The sequence below is a fragment of the Pipra filicauda genome, unplaced genomic scaffold (assembly GCF_003945595.2).
Source record: "Pipra filicauda isolate LSUMZ 115617 unplaced genomic scaffold, ASM394559v2 scaffold891_size57993_pilon, whole genome shotgun sequence".
In the NCBI taxonomy this organism is placed as follows: Eukaryota; Metazoa; Chordata; class Aves; order Passeriformes; family Pipridae; genus Pipra; species Pipra filicauda.
The window spans coordinates 645-20,867 of NW_024105077.1; the positions used below are offsets into that span (position 1 = coordinate 645).

A 20,223-nucleotide genomic window follows, 5' to 3' on the forward strand; every position below is an offset into this window, starting at 1 on the left:
CTGGCCCAGCCATGATGGGTTTGTGAAAGGCAGGTGCTGCTTGAGCAAGGTGAGCTCCTTGTAGGCCAAGGTGAGCCACTGGGTGGGTGAGGTGGGGTGTGTTTTCCTTTCCACAGTGCTCCCTTCCGTGTGCTCCTCTTGCAGACGTGTCCTTGTGGCGGCAGCTTTGAAGGGAGAGTTGGTATTTGGGAGGTTGTGCCTGGAATGTGCTTGTGGGGGCACTTGGCAGGTGCAGACACTGCCCAGGAGAGGTGGGGTGTCCTCTGTGAGGTCACCTGATGTCACTCCCGTGCTGTGGTTTTGTGGAGTTCTTTCATCCCATGTCCTGCCCTTGGGGCCGTGTCTGTCTGACCTTGGTGGCAGCTTTGATGAGTTGGGATTTGGGAGGGTTGGATGGTTGGATGTGTGTCAGGGAGGGCTGAACTAACAAAAAGACCAAGGAAATTGGTGGTGTCATCAGTGAGGTCCCCCCGTGTCCCTGGTGTGCTGTGGTTTGTGGGGACCTTGTGAAGGTGAGGCCCCAAAGGCTGCCAGGCAGAGCTGCCCCCCTGGAGCCCAGGGCAGAGTTTGCAGGGGGTTTGTCAGGCGAGCAGTGAGTGTTGCTGGGCAAGGGGAAGCCCTGCAGGAAGGTTTGCTGTGTCACTGGGTGCACCTGTGCCCTCAAGGCCTGAGGTGCTGCAGCCAGGAATGCTGAGGGAGCTGCCTGATGTGCTGGGGAGGCCACTCTGCTCCTCTTGCCATCAGCTGCTCATGGTGCCAGTGCCTGGGAGCGCTTCCTGAGGGCTGAAAGAGAGCTCCTGGCTTGGTTTGTGGAGGAAGAGCAGCAGTGACTCCCTGGTGAACTGGCATGTGGTCAGGCTGCCCTCCTTGCCAGGGTTACGGTCCCTTGGGATCTCTCACATTTACAGGATATGATGCTCTCTCATTGAAACTGAATTTCATGATGTGATTTACACGTTCAATAAACAAAAAACAACCTGGTTTTGGTCCCTTTTTGCCCAGTCTTATATCTAGGTCAGATTTCTTCTACAGCATTGAAGGCGTTAAGGTTTCATAACCTATAACCAATAAGGCTGGATATTGTTTTGCCATGAGCAAAACCCCCTAATGAGTTGCAGAAGGTCAGTGTGCTCCTCTGTCCAGCTCTGTCATGGTCCAAGTGTTCCTGTAGGACCTGGGGAAGCCTCAGCAGTGCAGCTGCTGCTTCAGGATCTGCTTCAGGAGCTGTTTTGGGAGAGCTGATATTCTGAACCATCCAGGTTGGACCTTTGGTCTTACACCGTTTCCATCCGTTCCTGTATTCTGACCACACTGCCAGGGGCAAAGAAGAGCCTTCAGGAGAGGGCAATTTGCAGGGGACAGTGGCTGCACAATGGCCTTTGGCTCTTGCTGGCCACTTGTCCTGCTTGCTAAGCATGGATCAAAGTGTGGGAGAGAAGTGGCGCTGCCCTGGAGCCCTGGGGCCCAGCGCTGGGGATGGGTCAGCAGGCAGATGGAGCCCCAGTCACTGTCCCCCTTGGAGCTCTGTCATCCCCCAGGGCTTCCCCCACTGCTGCCTGTGCTGCTCCTGCACAGCTGGACAATTGTCTTGTCCAGGAGGGTGCAGGGAGGGACAGGAGCATCGACCTGACTAAAAGCCCAACAAACTGCATCCACCACATTCCCTTCATGCGTGAGTGGAGGGGCATAAACATAGAAGGATATGAAATGAGGCAGCAGAGACTTTCCCTTAGTGAGCCCCCCCGACTGTTGCTGATGGTTGCATTGTCCTTTCAAAGCCTTCCAGTTGCACCCTGTAGGATCTTGTGGCCAATTTTGCAGGTGCTGCGGAGAGAGGGACAGGTTTGCAGTTGCCTGCATCTTCCCTGAGTGCCTTTGCTAAGTGGGGCTGAGTTGGGCTGGTTGCAGCCTGCCAGGAGCTGTGCTGAGTGCCAGCAGCTGCCGAAATGCAGGGGAGCTGAGTGTGCTGAGGGTTGTCCCCCAGGGCAGCAGAGGTGTTGGGGAGGAAGAGGAGGGGAGGCAAGAAGGGGATGTGTGTCTGGGCGTTGCTGGGGCTGCAGGGCCTGGCAGGCAAGAGGCATCTGGGCCAGTGCAGGGCTGGGCTGGGGGTGCCAGGGAGTGTGGGGGTCTCAGGGATCCCCCCAGAGAGGGGGGTTGTGTCACTGGGTGTGCAATAGTGCCCGGGGAAAGGTGGGGTGAAGCCTGGAGTGCTGAGGGAGGGACTTGATTTTCCAGCGCTGCACAGAGAGGAATCTGATGGAATTCAGCACGGAAAGGCCAAGTCCTGTTCCTGCAGAGGACTCTTCCTTGTGGCAGCAGTGGCTGGGGAGCAATTAGACAGAAAGCAACCCAGCAGAGATGGACCTTGTGGTAATGGTGGAGAACCAAAGGATCCTGGACTGAGTGACTCAAGAGCAGTGTAGGGCCACAGGGGTTTTGGAGGGGTGCAGGAGCTTTTCCTAAGTGGAGAGGGTGAGAGAGTTGGGAGCACTTAGTGAGGAGTCAAAAATGTGCCCTGGGTCATCTTAGGTGTGTATGACTCCGTGATGGCAGGAACGAAGGGAAGGGAGCCTGGCTCTTGAGAGTCCTGCCCAGTAGCAGAAGAGGTGGCCATGAGCCCAAGTTAAAATGAATGGAATTCCATGGGCAAAGAAGGCAGTTTGAGGGTGTTCATAGTGTGGAAGAGGTTGTGGAGTCTCCATCCTGAGAGATCTAAAACTGAACTGGCCACGGCACTGGAAATGCTGCTCTCTCTGGCTCTGCTTGTGAAGAGGGGTGAAGCACTTGCCCTCCAGAGTTTTTGTCAAACTGAATGATCTTGTAATGCTCTTTGCTTGAGGGTTTGAGAATCCTGCTGTGGAAGAGAGTTTGTGCAGTGTGTGTTGAAATAGAGGGACTTTGGCAGAGGGGTGTGCAGGAGAGCATTGTTGTGTGGAAGCCTTTGGTGTAGCAGGTGATGGGTTTGTCCCATATTTTGGAAGACCCTCCACCCTGTGCCAGTCTGTGTGTTAGTGGTGGTGGCACAACTGTTAAGAAAGGTCTTGTGACCCTTTTCCACCCACCCCAATGGCCTCATGAGCCTTGGCATTGTACTCCTTAAGAGTGTAAGAGCATGGGAAGAAAAAATTAAGACATGAGAGGCTGTGATGCAGGAGAACTTTATTGAGACTAAAGAGTAAAAAGAAAGAGCAGTCAGGGGAAGGGATCCGGTCTGAGGTGCAAGCAGGGTGACCATCAGCCGAGGTCCTTCCCTTGTAGGAGATTTGTCCAGAGTCATGAGATCTTGCTGCTCCCCTTGGTGGGAGCAGCCGAGAGGAGGTAACCAATGGTGTGTGGCTTGTGAGAAGGTGTTTGCAGCAGAGGGGACTGGTCAGAGCCGAATGGGCGCTGGAGAGAAGGAAGGGGGGGAAAAGAAGGAAGGAGTTGGACCATGTTTGCAGGCAGCGCAGGCTGGCCCCTTGCTTGGAGCCCCGAGAGAAGGAGCTGGAAGTGCTGAGCCCATTGGAGAGCCTTGGGGTGGAGATGAATCCCTGTTCCATGTGCTGACTTGCAGGTCCTGGATGGTTGTTGTTGGGGCAGTTGTTTGGGGCCTCAGCAGATGCCGTAGCAGCCCCTGTTGGCGTAGCAGCCCAGGCCTGCCAGGCCGTAGCCAAAGCCACGGCCATAGCCCAGGCCGTAGCCTCCGGCCCCAAAGCCGCCGGAGATGGGCTGGCCCTGGACGTTGAGCTCCGTGCCCAGGGCAGCCCCTGCGGTGGATCCAACGAAGGAGCTCTGGGGGAAGGAGGTCATGATGGGCCCTGGGAAGGTGACGCGGACGGGGGAGGGCTGGATGAGGACGGTGGAGTCCTGGCACTGCCTGACACAGGGCTCGTTGCAGCTGTTGGCCAGCGGGGTGGGTCCGCAGGGGCGGCAGAGGTCGTAGCAGGCCATGGGTGTGGTGTGGAGGGGCCCTGGGAGGGCAGGCAAGAGAAGGGGAGAGAAGGTGAGAGCAGAGAGGGGTGCTCGGCAGGTGGGGGCGGGGGGGGTGCTCGGGGCGGTGTTGCAGGAGGGCTGGTCAGTGGGGAGGCTGGTGTGGGGCTGTGGGGAGGCGTGAGGGCTGCTGAGGCTGGGTCCGAGCGTGCTGGCCGAGAGGGGCCAGGGGGGCGGTGTGTCAGGAGCAGGAGGGGGTTGTGAGGGCTCACCTGGTTGTGGGCAGAGAAGGCAGGAGAAGGCTTGAGGAGAAGCGTGGCAGGGAGAGAGGCGCTGGGCCGGCTTTTATGCTGCTCCCGCAGGGGCGGCACAGCCTTGGCCCAGCCCTGTCAGCTGGCGGCAGCTTTGAGGAGTTGGGATTTAGGAGGAGTGGCCTGTTGGATGTGTGTCAGGGAGGACTGAAGAAAGAATTAAAGCCCAGGAGAGGTTTGATGTCTTCATTGAGGTGATTTTGTGGTTCTCGTGTGCTGTGGTTTGTGGGTGCTTTGTGCTGACTGGGCCCCCTCTTGTTCTGTGTGACTGGATGTCCATCAGTCATTGTGTTGTACCCAGGAATGCTGAGGGAGCCATTTGATGTCCTGGGGAGGCCACTCTCTATCAGCTTGGAAAGGTCCTAGTCCTTTGGAGCAATTCTTGAGGGATGAAAAGGGAACTCTTCCCCTGGAATTGTGATTGTGATCAAGAGAGAGGACCTGGAAAACCAGAGGCTGTTCAGCCTGAATTCAGACTGGTCAGGTTCCATTCCTATGGTCCATTTGGGTTTCTTAAATTTTCATGACAAGGTAGTTGGTCATTTAAACTTTATTTTTTGACCTCCTGAAGAAATGCAATAAACAAACACCCAACGGGGTTTGATCCCTTTTTGCCCAGGCTGGTCTGGGATTTCCATTCCCTTTTTCCACATTCAAGCCAGGAGGTTTCATAACGTATAACCCGTCAGTTGTAACATCCTGTACCTGTGAGCAAAAACTATAATTACGAGTGGATGGTCAGTGGGCTCTGCTCTCCTCTTCTGTCATTTTGCAGATGTTCCTTTGTGGAATTCTGGGATTCCATGTCCTGCCCTTGAGGCCGCGTCCATCTGACCTTGGCGGCAGCTTTGAGGAGCTGGTTTTGGGGAGGGTTCTTTTTTTGGATGAGTGTCAGGGAGGGCTGAAGAAACAAGATCAGAGGAGAGGTGTGATGTCATTAGTGAGGTGATTTTATGGCCTTCATGTACTGTGGTTTCTGGATGTGTTGAGAATTGTGGATCCTCTTCTTATGTACTATTGGATGTCCCTCAGTCCTTGTGTTGCACCCAGGAATGCTGAGGGAGCCATTTGATGTCCTGGGGAGGACAGTCTCCAATGCCTTGGAAAGGTCACAGTGCCTGGGAGCCCTTCCTGATGGATGAAGGAGAGCTCCTGCCCTCATATATTGAATGCGATCAAGGGAGAGGATCTGGAAAACGAGAGGCTGCTCAGGCTGAACTTTTCCCATTGGTATGGTCCTTTTGGATTTCTCAAGTTTACAGGACAATGTGTGCTGTCATGTAAAGTGTATTTCTTGACCTCCTGAAGAAATCCAATAAACAAACACCCAATAAGGCTCAATCCCTTTTTGCCCAGCCTGGTCTGTGGCATCAATTCCCTCCTTCTGCATTCAAGCCATGAGGTTTCCTAAGTTATAAGTTGTAAGAAAACTAGTAGGTGGTAACATCCTGGACCTGTCAGCAAATAACTCTATTTACTAGAGGAAAGTTGGCATGCTTCTCTCTCCTCTGCTGTCCAAAGAAAGGCATTCCTTTGTGGAATTCCACGATTCCATGCTCTGTTTTTGAGGCCGTGTCCATCTGACCTTGGCAGCAGCTTTGAACTGTGAGTATTAGAGGGCAAAGTCTGGAGTTGATGGTGCGTGTCAGGGAGGGCTGAAGATGTGAGCAAAGCTTTGGAGAGGTGGGGTGTGATGAGTGAGGTGCCTCCGTGTCCCTGGTGTGCTGTGGTTTGGGGGTGTGTTGTGAGGAGGGGCCCCAAAGCATCCCAGCCCTGTCAGGCTGCTCTGGAGTTTCACACGTGTTGCCCCTTCCCTCACCTTCCATTCCTCTCCCCTTTGCTTCCACCTGGCTAAGCCTGACACTGGACCTGACTTTTCCTGCTGACTGTGCTCTCTGGGGGTTTTGGTGCCCCTCCTGCTTTTAAGGTTTTGATAGCTGGGGCCTTTTGGGCCCTGTCCTGGGCTGAGTGGCAGGGAGCGAGGTCCCTGCTCTGGGCTTCTTTTCTGCCTGAGGGGCAGCAAGAGGATTTGGAGGTGTCCAGGGTTGTTGGACACAAGCACTGTGTGATGCCAGAGAGTGCAAACAAGGCCGGGCTGTGTCAGTGCCCAGTGTGGTGGGGTGAGAAGTGTGTGCAGGGCTGGGCCCAGAGCCTTGGGCTGAGTGTGCCAAAGTGCAGATGGGAACAAGTGTGCAGTGCTGTAGCCCAGCAGCTGCATCCATTGGGCCAAGACTGCAAAGATGAGTGGTGATGGCCATGGCCACGTCCTGGAGTTGAGCAAGGGCAGGGGCCAAGTCCTGTTTGTGGGGAGGGGTCAGCCCAGGGAGGAGGAAAGGCTGGAGATCAACTGGATCAACTGTTTTCATAGAATTAATCTGTTACTGGGACCAGATTTTGTGTTCCTGGTGGAGAACAAATGGCCCAAGAGGTGGCCATGAACCAGTGTGGGAAAAGGAGTCTGCAGGTGAGGATTGGGCAAGGTGTGATCAAGCAGTGGGAGGTGACTCTTGCTGCCTCCTCAGCACTGGTGATGTGCCATGTGAGGTCTGTGGGCAGTGCTGGGCTCCCCAGTGGAAGAAGCTGATGGACTTGGGGAATGCAGAGCAGTTGAGGAGCATCAAGATTCTAAAGAGGCCGGAGGATGTTGGATAGAGGAGAGGCTGAGAGAGCTGGGACTGGCAGGAGGAGACAGGGCTGGCCAGGGGAGTGTCCTGAGTGTGTGTGAATCCCTGCTGGCAGGGACTGAAGTGGAGGGAGCCCAGCTCTTGTCAGCAGAACACACGGGCAGGACAAGGGGCCCTGGACACAAGGGAAACCGATGGAATTGCATGGATAAGAAGACAAGCCTTGTTGTGTGTGAGGGAGGTGAGAGAGTGGCAGAGGAGGTGGAGTCTGTGTGCCTGGAGCTGTAACGCTGAACTGGCCATGGTCCTGGCCAAGCTGCTCTTGCGGGGTTGGTTTGAGCAGGAGGGTTGAAGCACTTGCACTGCATCCTGGCCCAGTGGCTGATGTTGTGTCTGGGCAGGTTGAAGAGTCGTGGTGGGGAAGAGAGTTTGTGCCGTGTGTGCTGGCACAGAGAGACTTTGGCAGAGGCGTGTGCAGGAGAGCCTTGTTGTGTGGAAGCCTTTGGTGTAGCAGGTGATGGGTTTGTGCCATGTTGTGGCAGGGCCCCTCCACCCCTGTTCCGTTGCCCGTCTGTGTTCGTGCTGGTGACAGATTTGCTAAGAAAGGTGTTGTGGCCTTTTTCCAGATTCTCACTGGCTGTAGAGCCCTGGCCTTGTGCCGAGTGAGGATGTAAAACCACTGGAATGAAAAAAGAGGAGGCCTGAGAGACTTTGATGCAGGAGAATTTTATTGAGTCAAAGGAGTGAAGAGACAGGAGCAGGGAGTGGGATGGGCGAGGTGTGAGGTGCAAGTAGGGCGACCATCAGCCGAGGTGCTTTGCTTGCAGGAGATATTGGTGCAAGAGTGAGAAGGGCAGGTGCAGGGGGTGTCAGCTGTGATGGCAAGGACGGTCAGCAGGTGCCGGAGCAGCCCAGGCCTGCCAGGCCAGAGCAGCCCAGGCCTCCCAGGCCGTAGCCAAAGCCACGGCCATAGCCCAGGCCGTAGCCTCCGTAGCCAAAGCCGCCGGAGATGGGCTGTCCCTGGACGTTGAGCTCCGTGCCCAGGGCAGCCCCTGCGGTGGATCCAACGAAGGAGCTCTGGGGGAAGGAGGTCATGATGGGCCCTGGGAAGGTGACGCGGACGGGGGAGGGCTGGATGAGGACGGTGGAGTCCTGGCACTGCCTGACACAGGGCTCGTTGCAGCTGTTGGCCAGCGGGGTGGGTCCGCAGGGGCGGCAGAGGTCGTAGCAGGCCATGGGTGTGGTGTGGAGGGGCCCTGGGAGGGCAGGCAAGAGAAGGTGAGAGAAGGTGAGAGCGAGAGGGGTGCTCGGCAGGTGGGGGCGGTGGGGGTGCTCGGGGCGGTGTTGCAGGAGGGCTGGTCAGTGGGGAGGCTGGTGTGGGTCTAGTGGGGAGTCCGTGCGGGCTTTGCTGAGGCTGGGTCCGAGCGTGCTGGCCGAGAGGGGCCAGGGGGGCGGTGTGTCAGGAGCAGGAGGGGGTTGTGAGGGGCTGGAGGCTCACCTGGTTGTGGGCAGAGAAGGCAGGAGAAGGCTTGAGGAGAAGCGTGGCAGGGAGAGAGGCGCTGGGCCGGCTTTTATGCTGCTCCCGCAGGGGCGGCACAGCCTTGGCCCAGCCCTGTCAGCTGGCGGCAGCTTTGAGGAGTTGGGATTTGGGAGCATTTCCATGGAATTTGAGTGTTGTGGCATTTTGGAGACATGACCAAGGCACTGAAAAACTGGAGTGTCAGCAGTGAGGTCACCCCCTGTTACTCGTGTGCTGTGGTTTGTGGGTGTGTTGTCAGGAGGGGCCCCATTCCCTCACAACCCTGCCAGCTTGCTTTGGCTTTGGAGGTGTGCTCTTGGTGAGGAGCTGCCCCTTCCATTGCTTTTGCTCCTTGCCCACCTTTCTCCCAGCTGGCTCAGCCTGTCCTTAGGTCGGGCCTTTCTCACTGGCTTTGCTCTGGGATGGGCTCGTTTACACCCCGGGCTCACAGGGCTTGTGCTCCCCAGTGACGCATCTAAAGAAGGCTGGAAAGAGGATGTGGGGAACTACAGGCCTTTCAGTCTGACCTGAGTGCTGGGGAAGGTTGTGGAGCAGGTCACCTTGAGTGCCATCCCACGGCACATCCCACAGGACAAGGAGGGGATCTGGCCCAGCCATGATGGGTTTGTGAAAGGGAGGTGCTGCTTGAGCAAGGTGAGCTCCTTGTAGGCCAAGGTGAGCCACTGAGTGGGTGAGGTGGGGTGTGTTTTCCTTTCCACAGTTCTCCCTTTCCGTGTGCTCCTCTTGCAGACGTGTCCTTGTGGCAGCAACTTTGAAGGGAGAGTTGGTATTTGGGAGGTTGTGCCTGGAATGTGCTTGTGGGGGCACTTGGCAGGTGCAGACACTGCCCAGGAGAGGTGGGGTGTCCTCTGTGAGGTCACCTGATGTCACTCCCGTGCTGTGGTTCTGTGGAGTTCTGGGATTCCATGTCCTGCCCTTGGGGCCGTGTCTGTCTGACCTTGGTGGCAGCTTTGAGGAGTTGGGATTTGGGAGGGTTGGATTATTGGATGAGTGTCAGGGAGGACTGAATAAACGACCAGAGACCCGTAGAGGTTTGATGTCATCAGTGAGGTGATTTTTGGTCCTCGTGTGCTGTGGTTTGTGGGTGCTTTGTGCTGACTGGGCCCCCTCTTGTTCTGTGTGACTGGATGTCCATCAGTCATTGTGTCGCACCCAGGAATGCTGAGGGAACCATTTGATGTCCTGGGGAGGTCACTCTCTGTCAGCTGGGAAAGGTCATAGTCCTTTGGAGCAATTCTTGAGGGATGAAAGAGAGCTCATCCCCTGCAATTGTGATTGAGATCAAGAGAGAGGACCTGGAAACCTTGAGGCTGTTCAGGCTGAATTCAGGCTGGTCCGGTTCCATTCCTATGGTCCATTTGGATTTCTGAAATTTTCATCACAAGGTACTTGGTCATTTAAACTTTATTTCTTGACCTTCTGAAGAAATGCAGTAAATAAAGACCAAATTGTGCTCGATCCCTTTTTGCCCAGGCTGGTCTGGCATTTCCCTTCCCTTCTTCCGCATTCAAGCCAGGAGGTTTCATAACGTATAACCCGTCAGTTGTAACATCCTGCAGCTGTGAGCAAAAACTATAATTACTAATGGATGGTCAGTGTGCTCTGCTCTCCTCTTCTGTCATTTTGCAGATGTTCCTTTGTGGAATTCTGGGATTCCATGTCCTGCCCTTGAGGCCGCGTCCATCTGACCTTGGGGGCAGCTTTGAGGAGTTGGTTTTGGGGAGGGTTGGATTGTTGGATGTTTTTCAGGGAGGACTGAAGAAACAAGCCGAGCCCAGGAGAGGTGTGATGTCATCAGTGAGGTGATTTTATGGCCCTCGTGTGCTGTGGGCTGAGTGGGTGAGGTGGGGTGTGTTTTCCTTTCCACAGTGCTCCCTTTCTGTGTGCTCCTCTTGCAGACGTGTCCTTGTGGCAGCAGCTTTGAAGGGAGAGTTGGTATTTGGGAGGTTGTGCCTGGAATGTGCTTGTGGGGGCACTTGGCAGGTGCAGACACTGCCCAGGAGAGGTGGGGTGTCCTCTGTGAGGTCACCTGATGTCACTCCCGTGCTGTGGGTTTGTGGAGTTCTGGGATTCCATGTCCTGCCCTTGAGGCCGTGTCTGTCTGACCTTGGCGGCAGCTTTGATGAGTTGGGATTTGGGAGGGTTGGATGGTTGGATGTGTGTCAGGGAGGGCTGAATAAAGAATGAGAGCCCAGGAGATGTTTGAAGTCATCAGTGAGGTGATTTTGTGGTTCTCGTGTGCTGTGGTTTGTGGGTGCTTTGTGCTGACTGGACCCCCTCTTCTTTGGTGTGACTGGATGTCCATCAGTCATTGTGTCGCACCCAGGAATGCTGAGGGAGCCATTTGATGTCCTGGGGAGGTCACTCTCCATCAACTTGGAAAGGTCATAGTCCTTAGGAGCAATTCTTGAGGGATGAAAGAGAGCTTATCCCCTGGAATCGTGATTGAGATCAAGAGAGAGGACCTGGAAACCTTGAGGCTGTTCAGCCTGAATTCAGGCTGGTCTGGTTCCATTCCTATGGTCCATTTGCACTTCTGAAATTTTCATCAGAAGGTACTTGGTCATTTAAACTTTATTTCTTGAGCTCCTGAAGAAATACAATAAACAAAGACCCAAAGGGGCTCCATCTCTTTTTGCCCTGGCTGGTCTGTGATGCCAATTCCCTTCTTCCGCATTGAAGCCAGGAGGTTTCCTAACGTTGGACCTGTAAGTTGTAACATCCTGTACCTGAGAATAAAAAATTATAACTACTAGTGATTGTTCAGTGGGCTCCTCTCTCCTCTTGTGTCATGTTGTGGACATTGCTTTGTGGAATTCTGTGATTGCATGTCCTGCCCTCGAGACCGTGTCCATCTGACCTTGGCAGCAGGTTTGAATTGTGAGTACTAGAGGGCAAAGTCTTGAGTTGATGGTGCCGTGTCAGGGAGGGCTGAAGATGTGAGCAAAGCTTTGGAGAGGTGGGGTGTGATGAGTGAGGTGCCCCCGTGTCCCTGGTGTGCTGTGGTTTGGGGGTGTGTTGTGAGGAGGGGCCCCAAAGCATCCCAGCCCTGTCAGGCTGCTCTGGAGTTTCACACGTGTTGCCCCTTCCCTCCCCTTCCATTCCTCTCCCCTTTGCTTGCACCTGGCTAAGCCTGACACTGGACCTGACTTTTCCTGCTGCCTGTGCTCTCTGGGGGTTTTGGTGCCCCTCCTGCTTTTAAGGTTTTGATAGCTGGGGCCTTTTGGGCCCTGTCCTGGGCTGAGTGGCAGGGAGCGAGGTCCCTGCTCTGGGCATCTTTTCTGCCTGAGAGGCAGCAAGAGGATTTGGAGGTGTCCAGGGTTGTTGGACACAAGCACTACATGATGCCAGAGAGTGCAAACAAGGCCGGGCTGTGTCAGTGCCCAGTGTGGTGGGGTGAGAAGTGTGTGCAGGGCTGGGCCCAGAGCCTTGGGCTGAGTGTGCCAAAGTGCAGATGGGAACAAGTGTGCAGTGCTGTAGCCCAGGAGCTGCAACCACTGGGCCAAGCCTGAAAACATGAGCAGTCATGGCCATGGCCACGTCCTGGAGTTGAGCAAGGGCAGGGGCCAAGTCCCGTTTGTGGGGAGGGGTCAGCCCAGGGAGGAGGAAAGGCTGGAGATCAACTGGATCAACTGTTTTCATAGAATTAATCTCTTATTACGACCTGATTTTGTGTTCCTGGTGGAGAACAAATGGCCCAAGAGGTGGCCATGAACCAGTGTGGGAAAAGGAGTCTGCAGGTGAGGATTGGGCAAGGTGTGATCAAGCAGTGGGAGGTGACTCTTGCTGCCTCCTCAGCACTGGTGATGTGCCATGTGAGGTCTGTGGGCAGTGCTGGGCTCCCCAGTGGAAGAAGCTGATGGACTTGGGGAATGCAGAGCAGGAGCATCAAGATTCTGAAGAGGCCGGAGGATGTTGGATAGAGGAGAGGCTGAGAGAGCTGGGACTGGCAGGAGACAGGGCTGGCCAGGGGAGTGTCCTGAGTGTGTGTGAATCCCTGCTGGCAGGGACTGAAGTGGAGGGAGCCCAGCTCTTGTCAGCAGAACAGACGGGCAGGACAAGGGGCCCTGGACACAAGGGAAACCGATGGAATTGCATGGAGAAAGAAGACAAGCCTTGTTGTGTGTGAGGGAGGTGAGAGAGTGGCAGAGGAGGTGGAGTCTGTGTGCCTGGAGCTGTAACGCTGAACTGGCCATGGTCCTGGCCAAGCTGCTCTTGCGGGGTTGGTTTGAGCAGGAGGGTTGAAGCACTTGCACTGCATCCTGACCCAGTGGCTGATGTTGTGTCTGTGCTGGGCAGGTTGAAGAGTCGTGGTGGGGAAGAGAGTTTGTGCAGTGTGTGCTGGAGTAGAGAGACTTTGGCAGAGGAGTGTGCAGGAGAGCCTTGTTGTGTGGAAGCCTTTGGTGTGGCTGGTGATGGGTTTGTGCCATGTTGTGGCAGGGCCCCTCCACCCCTGTTCCGTTGCCCGTCTGTGTTGGTGCTGGTGACAGATTTGCTAAGAAAGGTGTTGTGGCCTTTTTCCAGATTCTCACTGGCTGTAGAGCCCTGGCCTTGTGCTGAATAAGGATGTAAAACCACTGGACTGAAAAAAGAGGAGGCCTGAGAGACTTTGATGCAGGAGAATTTTATTGAGTCAAAGGAGTGAAGAGACAGGAGCAGGGAGTGGGATGGACGAGGTGTGAGGTGCAAGTAGGGCGACCATCAGCCGAGGTGCTTTGCTTGCAGGAGATATTGGTGCAAGAGTGAGAAGGGCAGGAGCAGGGGGTGTCAGCTGTGGTGTCAAGGACCCTCAGCAGGTGCCAGAGCAGCCCAGGCCTGCCAGGCCAGAGCAGCCCAGGCCTGCCAGGCCGTAGCCAAAGCCACGGCCATAGCCCAGGCCGTAGCCTCCGGCCCCAAAGCCGCCGGAGATGGGCTGTCCCTGGACGTTGAGCTCCGTGCCCAGGGCAGCCCCTGCGGTGGATCCAACGAAGGAGCTCTGGGGGAAGGAGGTCATGATGGGCCCTGGGAAGGGGACGCGGACGGGGGAGGGCTGGATGAGGACGGTGGAGTCCTGGCACTGCCTGACACAGGGCTCGTTGCAGCTGTTGGCCAGCGGGGTGGGTCCGCAGGGGCGGCAGAGGTCGTAGCAGGCCATGGGTGTGGTGTGGAGGGGCCCTGGGAGGGCAGGCAAGAGAAGGGGAGAGAAGGTGAGAGCAGAGAGGGGTGCTCGGCAGGTGGGGGCGGGGGGGGTGCTCGGGGCGGTGTTGCAGGAGGGCTGGTCAGTGGGGAGGCTGGTGTGGGGCTGTGGGGAGGCGTGAGGGCTGCTGAGGCTGGGTCCGAGCGTGCTGGCCGAGAGGGGCCAGGGGGGCGGGGTGTCAGGAGCAGGAGGGGGTTGTGAGGGGCTGGAGGCTCACCTGGTTGTGGGCAGAGAAGGCAGGAGAAGGCTTGAGGAGAAGCGTGGCAGGGAGAGAGGCGCTGGGCCGGCTTTTATGCTGCTCCCGCAGGGGCGGCACAGCCTTGGCCCAGCCCTGTCAGCTGGCGGCAGCTTTGAGGAGTTGGGATTTGGGAGGGTTGGATTCTTGGATGTGTGTCAGAGTGGGCTGAGGAAATAACCAAGCCCAGGAGAGGTGTGATGTCATCAGTGAGGTGATTTTGTGGCCCTCGTGTGCTGTGGTTTGGGGATGTGTTGTGGATTGTGGATCCTCTTGTTCTGTGTGACTGGATGTCCATCAGTCATTGTGTTGTACCCAGGAATGCTGAGGGAGCCATTTGATGTCCTGGGGAGGTCACTCTCTATCAGCTTGGAAAGGTCATAGTCCTTTGGAGCAATTCTTGAGGGGTGAAAGAGAGCTCATCCCCTGGAATCGTGATTGAGATCACGAGAGAGGACCTGGAAAACTTGAGGCTGTTCAGGCTGAATTCAGGCTGGTCTGGTTCCGTTCCTATGGTCTACTTGGATTTTTGTAATATTCATCCCAAGGTACTTGGTCATTTAAACTTTATTTCTTGACCTTCTGAAGAGAGGCAATAAACAAACCCCCAACAAGGCTTGATCTGTTCTTGCCCAGACTGGTCTGTGACGCCAGTTCCTTTATTCCACATTTAAGCCATGAGGTTTCACAAGGTATAACCTGTAAGTTGTAACATCCTCTACCTACGACACAAAAATTATAATTAGTAGGGGATGGTCAGTGGCTCCTCCCTCGTCCTCTGTCACAGTGCAGGCATTCGTTTCTGGAATTCTGTGATTCCATGTCCTGCCCTTGAGACCGTGTCCATCTGACCTTGGGAGCAGCTTTGAATTGTGAGTATTAGAGGCCAAAGTCTGGAGTTGATGGTGCGTGTCAGGGAGGGCTGAAGATGTGAGCGAAGCTTTGTAAAGGTGAGGTGTGATTAGTGAAGTCCCCCCATGTCCCTGGTGTGCTGTAGATTGTGGGTGTGTTGTCAAGCAGGCCTCCATTCCCTGTGAGCCCTGTCAGGCTGGTCTGGGCTGTGCAGCTGTGCTGGGCATGAGCATGAAGACCTGCCCTTTCCAGTGCAGTTTCTCCCTCCCCACCTTGCTCCCAGCTTACCAGGCTCTTTGTTCCTGTGGGTGATCGTTGGATAGTTTTTGTCTCCTGGAAAGCACTGCCAAGGCTGTGGAGAAGCAGAAGCTGATGATGAGAAATTAGCATTGATTTTGGAAGGGGAAATGATGTATTAAAGAGCTCTGTGTTATCTAGAGAGAAGAAAATCTTAGATGGTGAGAGAGCCATGGCTGGTGTTTACCCCAAGCTTTTAGTAAAGTCTTTGGCACTGTCTCCCAGTGCATGATACTGGACTACCCAGGAATGTCCAGGTTGTGGTAGTGGACAGTGAGGTGGAGTGCTGAGTGTCTGAAGGGCTGGGCCAGAGACCTGTGATCAGTGACCTGAAGTGCAGAAGGAGTCAAGTCTCCAGGGGAGCAGGAAAAGGGCTGGATCCATGGGACCAACACTGTTCAACATGCTCAGCCATGACATGGGCAGGGGGACTGTTGCCCCCGCAGCAAGTTGGCAGATGATGTAAAGTCCAGGGGAATGACTGAGGCACTGACTGGTTGTGCCACCAGTCAGAGGGACCTGAAGACGTGGGAGATTGAAGGTTAAAGGAATCTCCTGAAGTTCCAGAGGGGGAAATGTGAAGTTCTGCAACTGGGCAGGAACGGCCCTGGGCCCCAGGTCACACTGGGGTTTGGGAGGCTGGAAAGCAGCTTTGCTGGGCATGACCTGTGGTGCTGGTGGAGAATCCAAGGGCCACAAGGTCTCAATGACCCTTGACTGGAAATAGCACAGCAGTGCCCAAGATGGATTTCAGAAATACGTTGCCCTGAAGTGAAGAGAGGTGGCCCTTCCTCTCTGGAATTTTATTGGGGTCCCATATGGGACATCCTATGCAGGTCTGGGCTGCACAGTGGAAGGAGAAGCTCATGGACTTAGTGAATCCAGACCAGGGCAGGGCCACCCACAGTGAAGGGGCTGGAGCATCTTTGATAGAGGAGAGGCTGAGAGAGCTGGGACTGCCAGGAAACAAGGAGGGACAGAGAGACCTTCACTGACGTGTGAAAATCCCTGTTGGCAGGGACTGAAGTGGAGGGAGCCCAGGTCTTGTCAGCAGAGCACACGGGCAGGACAAGGGGCCATTGGTAACAGGGAGAACAGATACAATTCCGTGGGCAAAGAAGGGAAGACTGTTTCAGTGTGAGTGTGACCTGAGAGTGGAAGAGGTAGTGGGTTCTCTGTCGTGGGAGATCTAAAACTGAACTGGCCAAGGTCCTGGAAAACCTCCTCTCACTGCTCTTGCTTGAGCAGGAGAGTTGAACAACATGCACTGCAGGGTTCCTGTCAAACCTGTTGTATTTGAAACTCTTGTTTTTACTGTGAGGGCTGAAGAGTCCTGTTGGGGAAGAGAGTTTGTGCAGTGCGTGCTGGCGCAGAGAGACTTTGGCAGAGGTGTGTGCAGGAGAGCCTTGTTGTGTGGAAGCCTTTGGTGTAGCAGGTGATGGGTTTGTGCCACGTTCTGGCAGGGCCCCCAGCCTGTGCCAGTCTGTGTGTTAGTGCTGGTGGGGTACTTGTTAAGAAAGGTCTTGTGACTCTTCTTCAACTCCCTAATGGCCTGCAGTTCCTGACATTGTGCTGGGTGAGGATGTGAGACCAAAGGAATTCCAAAAGAAAAGGAGGAGTCATCTGAGGCTGTGATGCAGGAGAACTTTATTGAGACTAAAGAGTAAAAAAGCAGGAGCAGTCAGGGGAAGGGATCTGGTGTGAGGTGCAAGCAGGGTGACCATCAGATGAGGTCCCTCTCTTGCAGGAGACTTTTCCAGAGTCCCGAGGTCTTGCTGCTCCCCTTGTTGGAAGCAGCCCAGCAGAAGAGGCCGCTGGTGTGTGGCTTGTGAGAAGGTGTTTGCAGCAGAGGGGACTGGCCAGAGCAGAAGGGGCACTGGAGAGAAGGAAGGGGAGAAGAGGAGGAGGGAGCTGGGCCATGTTTGCAGGCAGAGTGGGCTGGCCCCTTGGCTGCTTCCTTGCTTGGAGCCCCGAGAGCAGGAGCTGGAAGTGCTGAGCCTATTGGAAAGCCTGGGCACGGAGATGAATCCCTGTTCCATTTGGTGACTTGCAGGTCGTGGGTGGTTGTTGTTGGGGCAGTTGTTTGGGCCCTCAGCAGATGCCGTAGCAGCCCCTGTTGGCGTAGCAGCCCAGGCCTCCCAGGCCGTAGCCAAAGCCACGGCCATAGCCCAGGCCGTAGCCTCCGGCCCCAAAGCCGCCGGAGATGGGCTGTCCCTGGACGTTGAGCTCCGTGCCCAGGGCAGCCCCTGCGGTGGATCCAACGAAGGAGCTCTGGGGGAAGGAGGTCATGATGGGCCCTGGGAAGGTGACGCGGACGGGGGAGGGCTGGATGAGGACGGTGGAGTCCTGGCACTGCCTGACACAGGGCTCGTTGCAGCTGTTGGCCAGCGGGGTGGGTCCGCAGGGGCGGCAGAGGTCGTAGCAGGCCATGGGTGTGGTGTGGAGGGGCCCTGGGAGGGCAGGCAAGAGAAGGGGAGAGAAGGTGAGAGCAGAGAGGGGTGCTCGGCAGGTGGGGGCGGTGGGGGTGCTCGGGGCGGTGTTGCAGGAGGGCTGGTCAGTGGGGAGGCTGGTGTGGGGCTGTGGGGAGGCGTGAGGGCTGCTGAGGCTGGGTCCGAGCGTGCTGGCCGAGAGGGGCCAGGGGGGCGGTGTGTCAGGAGCAGGAGGGGGTTGTGAGGGGCTGGAGGCTCACCTGGTTGTGGGCAGAGAAGGCAGGAGAAGGCTTGAGGAGAAGCGTGGCAGGGAGAGAGGCGCTGGGCCGGCTTTTATGCTGCTCCCGCAGGGGCGGCACAGCCTTGGCCCAACCCTGTCAGCTGGCGGCAGCTTTGAGGAGTTGGGATTTGGGAGGGTTGGATTGTTGGATGTGTGTCAGGGAGAGCTGAATAAACAACCGGAGCTCAGGAGAGGTGTGATGTCATCAGTGAGGTGACTTTTTGGTCCTCGTGTGCTGTGGTTTGTGGGTGCTTTGTGCTGACTGGGCCCCCTCTTGTTCTGTGTGTCTGGATGTCCATCAGTCATTGTGTCGCACCCAGGAATGCTGAGGGAGCCATTTGATGTCCTGGGGAGGACAGCCTCCCATGCCTTGGAAAAGTCACAATTCCTGGGAGCCCTTCCTGATTGATGAAGGAGAGCTCCTGCCCTTGTCTCTTGAATGGGATCACAAGAGAGGGTCTGGAAACCCAGAGGCTTCTCAGGCTGAACTTTTTCCATTGTTATATTAAATTTGAATTTCTCATATTTACAGAACAATGTCCTCTGTCATTTAAAGTGTATTTTGTGGCGTGATTAAGAAATGCAATAAACAAAGACCCAACAGGGCTCGATTCCTTTTTTCCCAGGCTACTCTGTGATTTCCATTCCCTTTTTCCACATTGAAGCCATGAGGTTCCAGAACTTGTAACCTGTCAGTCTCAGCCTTGGGTTGCTGTCAGCAAAAGCCACTAATTGCTGGCAGAGAGCTGGTGTGCTGCTCTCTCCTTTTGTGTCCTGGTGCAGACATTCCTTTGGGGAATCACCTCTGTGACTGTGTGTCCTGCCCTTGAGGCCGTGTCCATGTGACCTTGGCGGCAGCTTTGAGGTGAGTGTTGTGTGTGGGAGGATTTGCCTGCCAAGTGCGTGTCAGGCAGGGCTGGAGATGTGAGCAAAGCTTTGGCAGGTGGGTGCCATTGGTGTGGTCAGCCTGTAGCCCTGGTGTGCTGTGGTTTGTGGGCGTGTTGGGAAGAGTGGAGCCTCTTCTTGCGTGTGACTGGATGTCCCTCAGTCATTGTGGTGCACCCAGGAATGCTGAGGGAGCTGAAGGATGTTTGGGGGGTCACTCTGCAATAGCCTGGAAAGGTTACAGTGCCTGGAAAGGCTTCCTGATGGTAAGGGAGAGCTCATTTCCCTCCTGACTTGAACAGGACCAAGAGGGAGGAACTGGAGAACTGGAGGCTGGTCAGGTTGTGCTTGTTCCAGTTTTATGTTCCATTGAGATTTGTCAGGTTTACAGGACAACGTGATCTGTCATTCCAAGTGTATTTCTTGTCCTCCTCAAGGAATCCAATAAACACACCAACAGGGTCTGATCCCTTTTTGCCCAGGCTGCTCTGGGATGTCACTTCCCTTGTTCCACATTCAAGCCATGAGGTTTCAGAATTTATAAGCCAAAGTTGTAACATCCTGGACCTGTGAGCAAAACCACTCTAATTCCTAGTGCATGGCCAATGTGCCCCTCTCTCCTCTTCTGTCATGGTGGAGACATTCCTTTGTGGAATTCTGCCCTTCCACATCCTCCCCTTAAGACCGTGTTTGTCTGTTGCTCTCTGGAGTTCCCTGAATGGGGCTCAGAGCAAGGAGAGTGTCAGTGTTGTCTCCCTGCTCCCAAGGCATGGGAGGAGAGGAAAAGGCTCAACTTGCTCCAGGGGAGGTGGAGTTGCCTATGTGGGAAAATCCCTTGATGGGAAGGGTTGTCAATTCTTGGCACAGGCTGCCCAGGGCAGTGGTGGAGTCCCCATCCCTGGAGGGCTGTAAAAGCCGTGTAGATGTGGCCCTTGGGGACATGGGTGAAGTGGTGGCTTTGGCCGTGCTGGGGGAATGGTTGGACTTGGAGATCTTTTGCATGTGGATCACAGAATCATAGGATCTACTGAATTGGAAGGGACCCATGAGGATGATGGAGTGCAATTCCCAGCCCTGCACAGGACACCTCAAAACTCCCAGCATGAGCCTGAGAACATATTCCAAGCACTTCTTGATCTCAGCCAGGCTTGGTGCTGTGCCCACTGCCCTGGGGAGCCTGTCCCAGTGCTCAAGCAGCCTCTGGGTGAAAATCTTTTTGCTGATACCCAACCTAACCCTGCCCTGACTCAGCTCCAGCTGTTTCCTGGAGTGCTGTCCCTGGTCAGGAGAGTGAAGAGATCGGTCCCTGCCCCTCCACTGCCCCTCCAGAGCTGGATGAGCACAGCTCTTGTCAGGGATGCCCTTAGGCAGGAGGGCTGACCTTGGGCACAGGGGAAACAGATGAGATTCCATTGACAAGGAAGACAAGGATTTTCCAGTGTGAGGGTGTTCACAGAGTGGAAGAGGTGGTGGGGTCTCTGTCCTGGCAGATCTAAAACTGCACTGACCAAAGTCCTGGAAGGGCTGCTCTGTCTGTCTCTGCTTGAGCAGGGGGGTTGAAGCACTTGCTGTGCAGAGTTCCTTCCAACCAGGAGGTTTACTGGGAGGGCTGAAGAGTCCTGCTGGGGAAGAGAGTTTGTGCAGTGTGTGCTGGACCACAGTGCCTTTGGTGTGGTGTGCACAGG

The 20,223-nt window shown here is 55.4% G+C and overlaps 4 protein-coding genes across 4 annotated transcripts; all 4 read right to left on the bottom strand.

Moving 5' to 3' along the window:
* Window positions 1-3,488: 3,488 nt before the first annotated feature.
* Window positions 3,489-4,321, bottom strand: LOC114002360 (feather keratin B-4-like). Its single transcript, XM_039390961.1, has 2 exons — window positions 4,182-4,321; window positions 3,489-3,950 (listed from the first exon to the last, which is right to left on the bottom strand). The coding sequence occupies exon 2, from the start codon at window positions 3,928-3,930 to the stop codon at window positions 3,592-3,594; it is 339 nt and encodes a 112-aa protein (XP_039246895.1). The 5' UTR covers window positions 3,931-3,950; window positions 4,182-4,321; the 3' UTR covers window positions 3,489-3,591.
* A 3,247-nt stretch (window positions 4,322-7,568) lies between these two features.
* Window positions 7,569-8,955, bottom strand: LOC114002362 (feather keratin B-4-like). Its single transcript, XM_027748279.2, has 2 exons — window positions 8,343-8,955; window positions 7,569-8,100 (listed from the first exon to the last, which is right to left on the bottom strand). Exon 2 carries the CDS (start codon window positions 8,078-8,080, stop codon window positions 7,736-7,738), a length of 345 nt encoding a protein of 114 aa, XP_027604080.2. The 5' UTR covers window positions 8,081-8,100; window positions 8,343-8,955; the 3' UTR covers window positions 7,569-7,735.
* Window positions 8,956-13,134: 4,179 nt separating this feature from the next.
* On the bottom strand, window positions 13,135-13,917 carry LOC114002355 (feather keratin B-4-like). The gene is made up of 2 exons (XM_027748274.2): window positions 13,778-13,917; window positions 13,135-13,538 (listed from the first exon to the last, which is right to left on the bottom strand). The coding sequence occupies exon 2, from the start codon at window positions 13,516-13,518 to the stop codon at window positions 13,174-13,176; it is 345 nt and encodes a 114-aa protein (XP_027604075.2). The 5' UTR covers window positions 13,519-13,538; window positions 13,778-13,917; the 3' UTR covers window positions 13,135-13,173.
* A 3,118-nt stretch (window positions 13,918-17,035) lies between these two features.
* Window positions 17,036-17,737, bottom strand: LOC113985474 (feather keratin B-4-like). The gene is made up of 2 exons (XM_027716284.2): window positions 17,634-17,737; window positions 17,036-17,394 (listed from the first exon to the last, which is right to left on the bottom strand). Exon 2 carries the CDS (start codon window positions 17,372-17,374, stop codon window positions 17,036-17,038), a length of 339 nt encoding a protein of 112 aa, XP_027572085.1. The 5' UTR covers window positions 17,375-17,394; window positions 17,634-17,737.
* Between the last annotated feature and the right edge of the window lie 2,486 nt (window positions 17,738-20,223).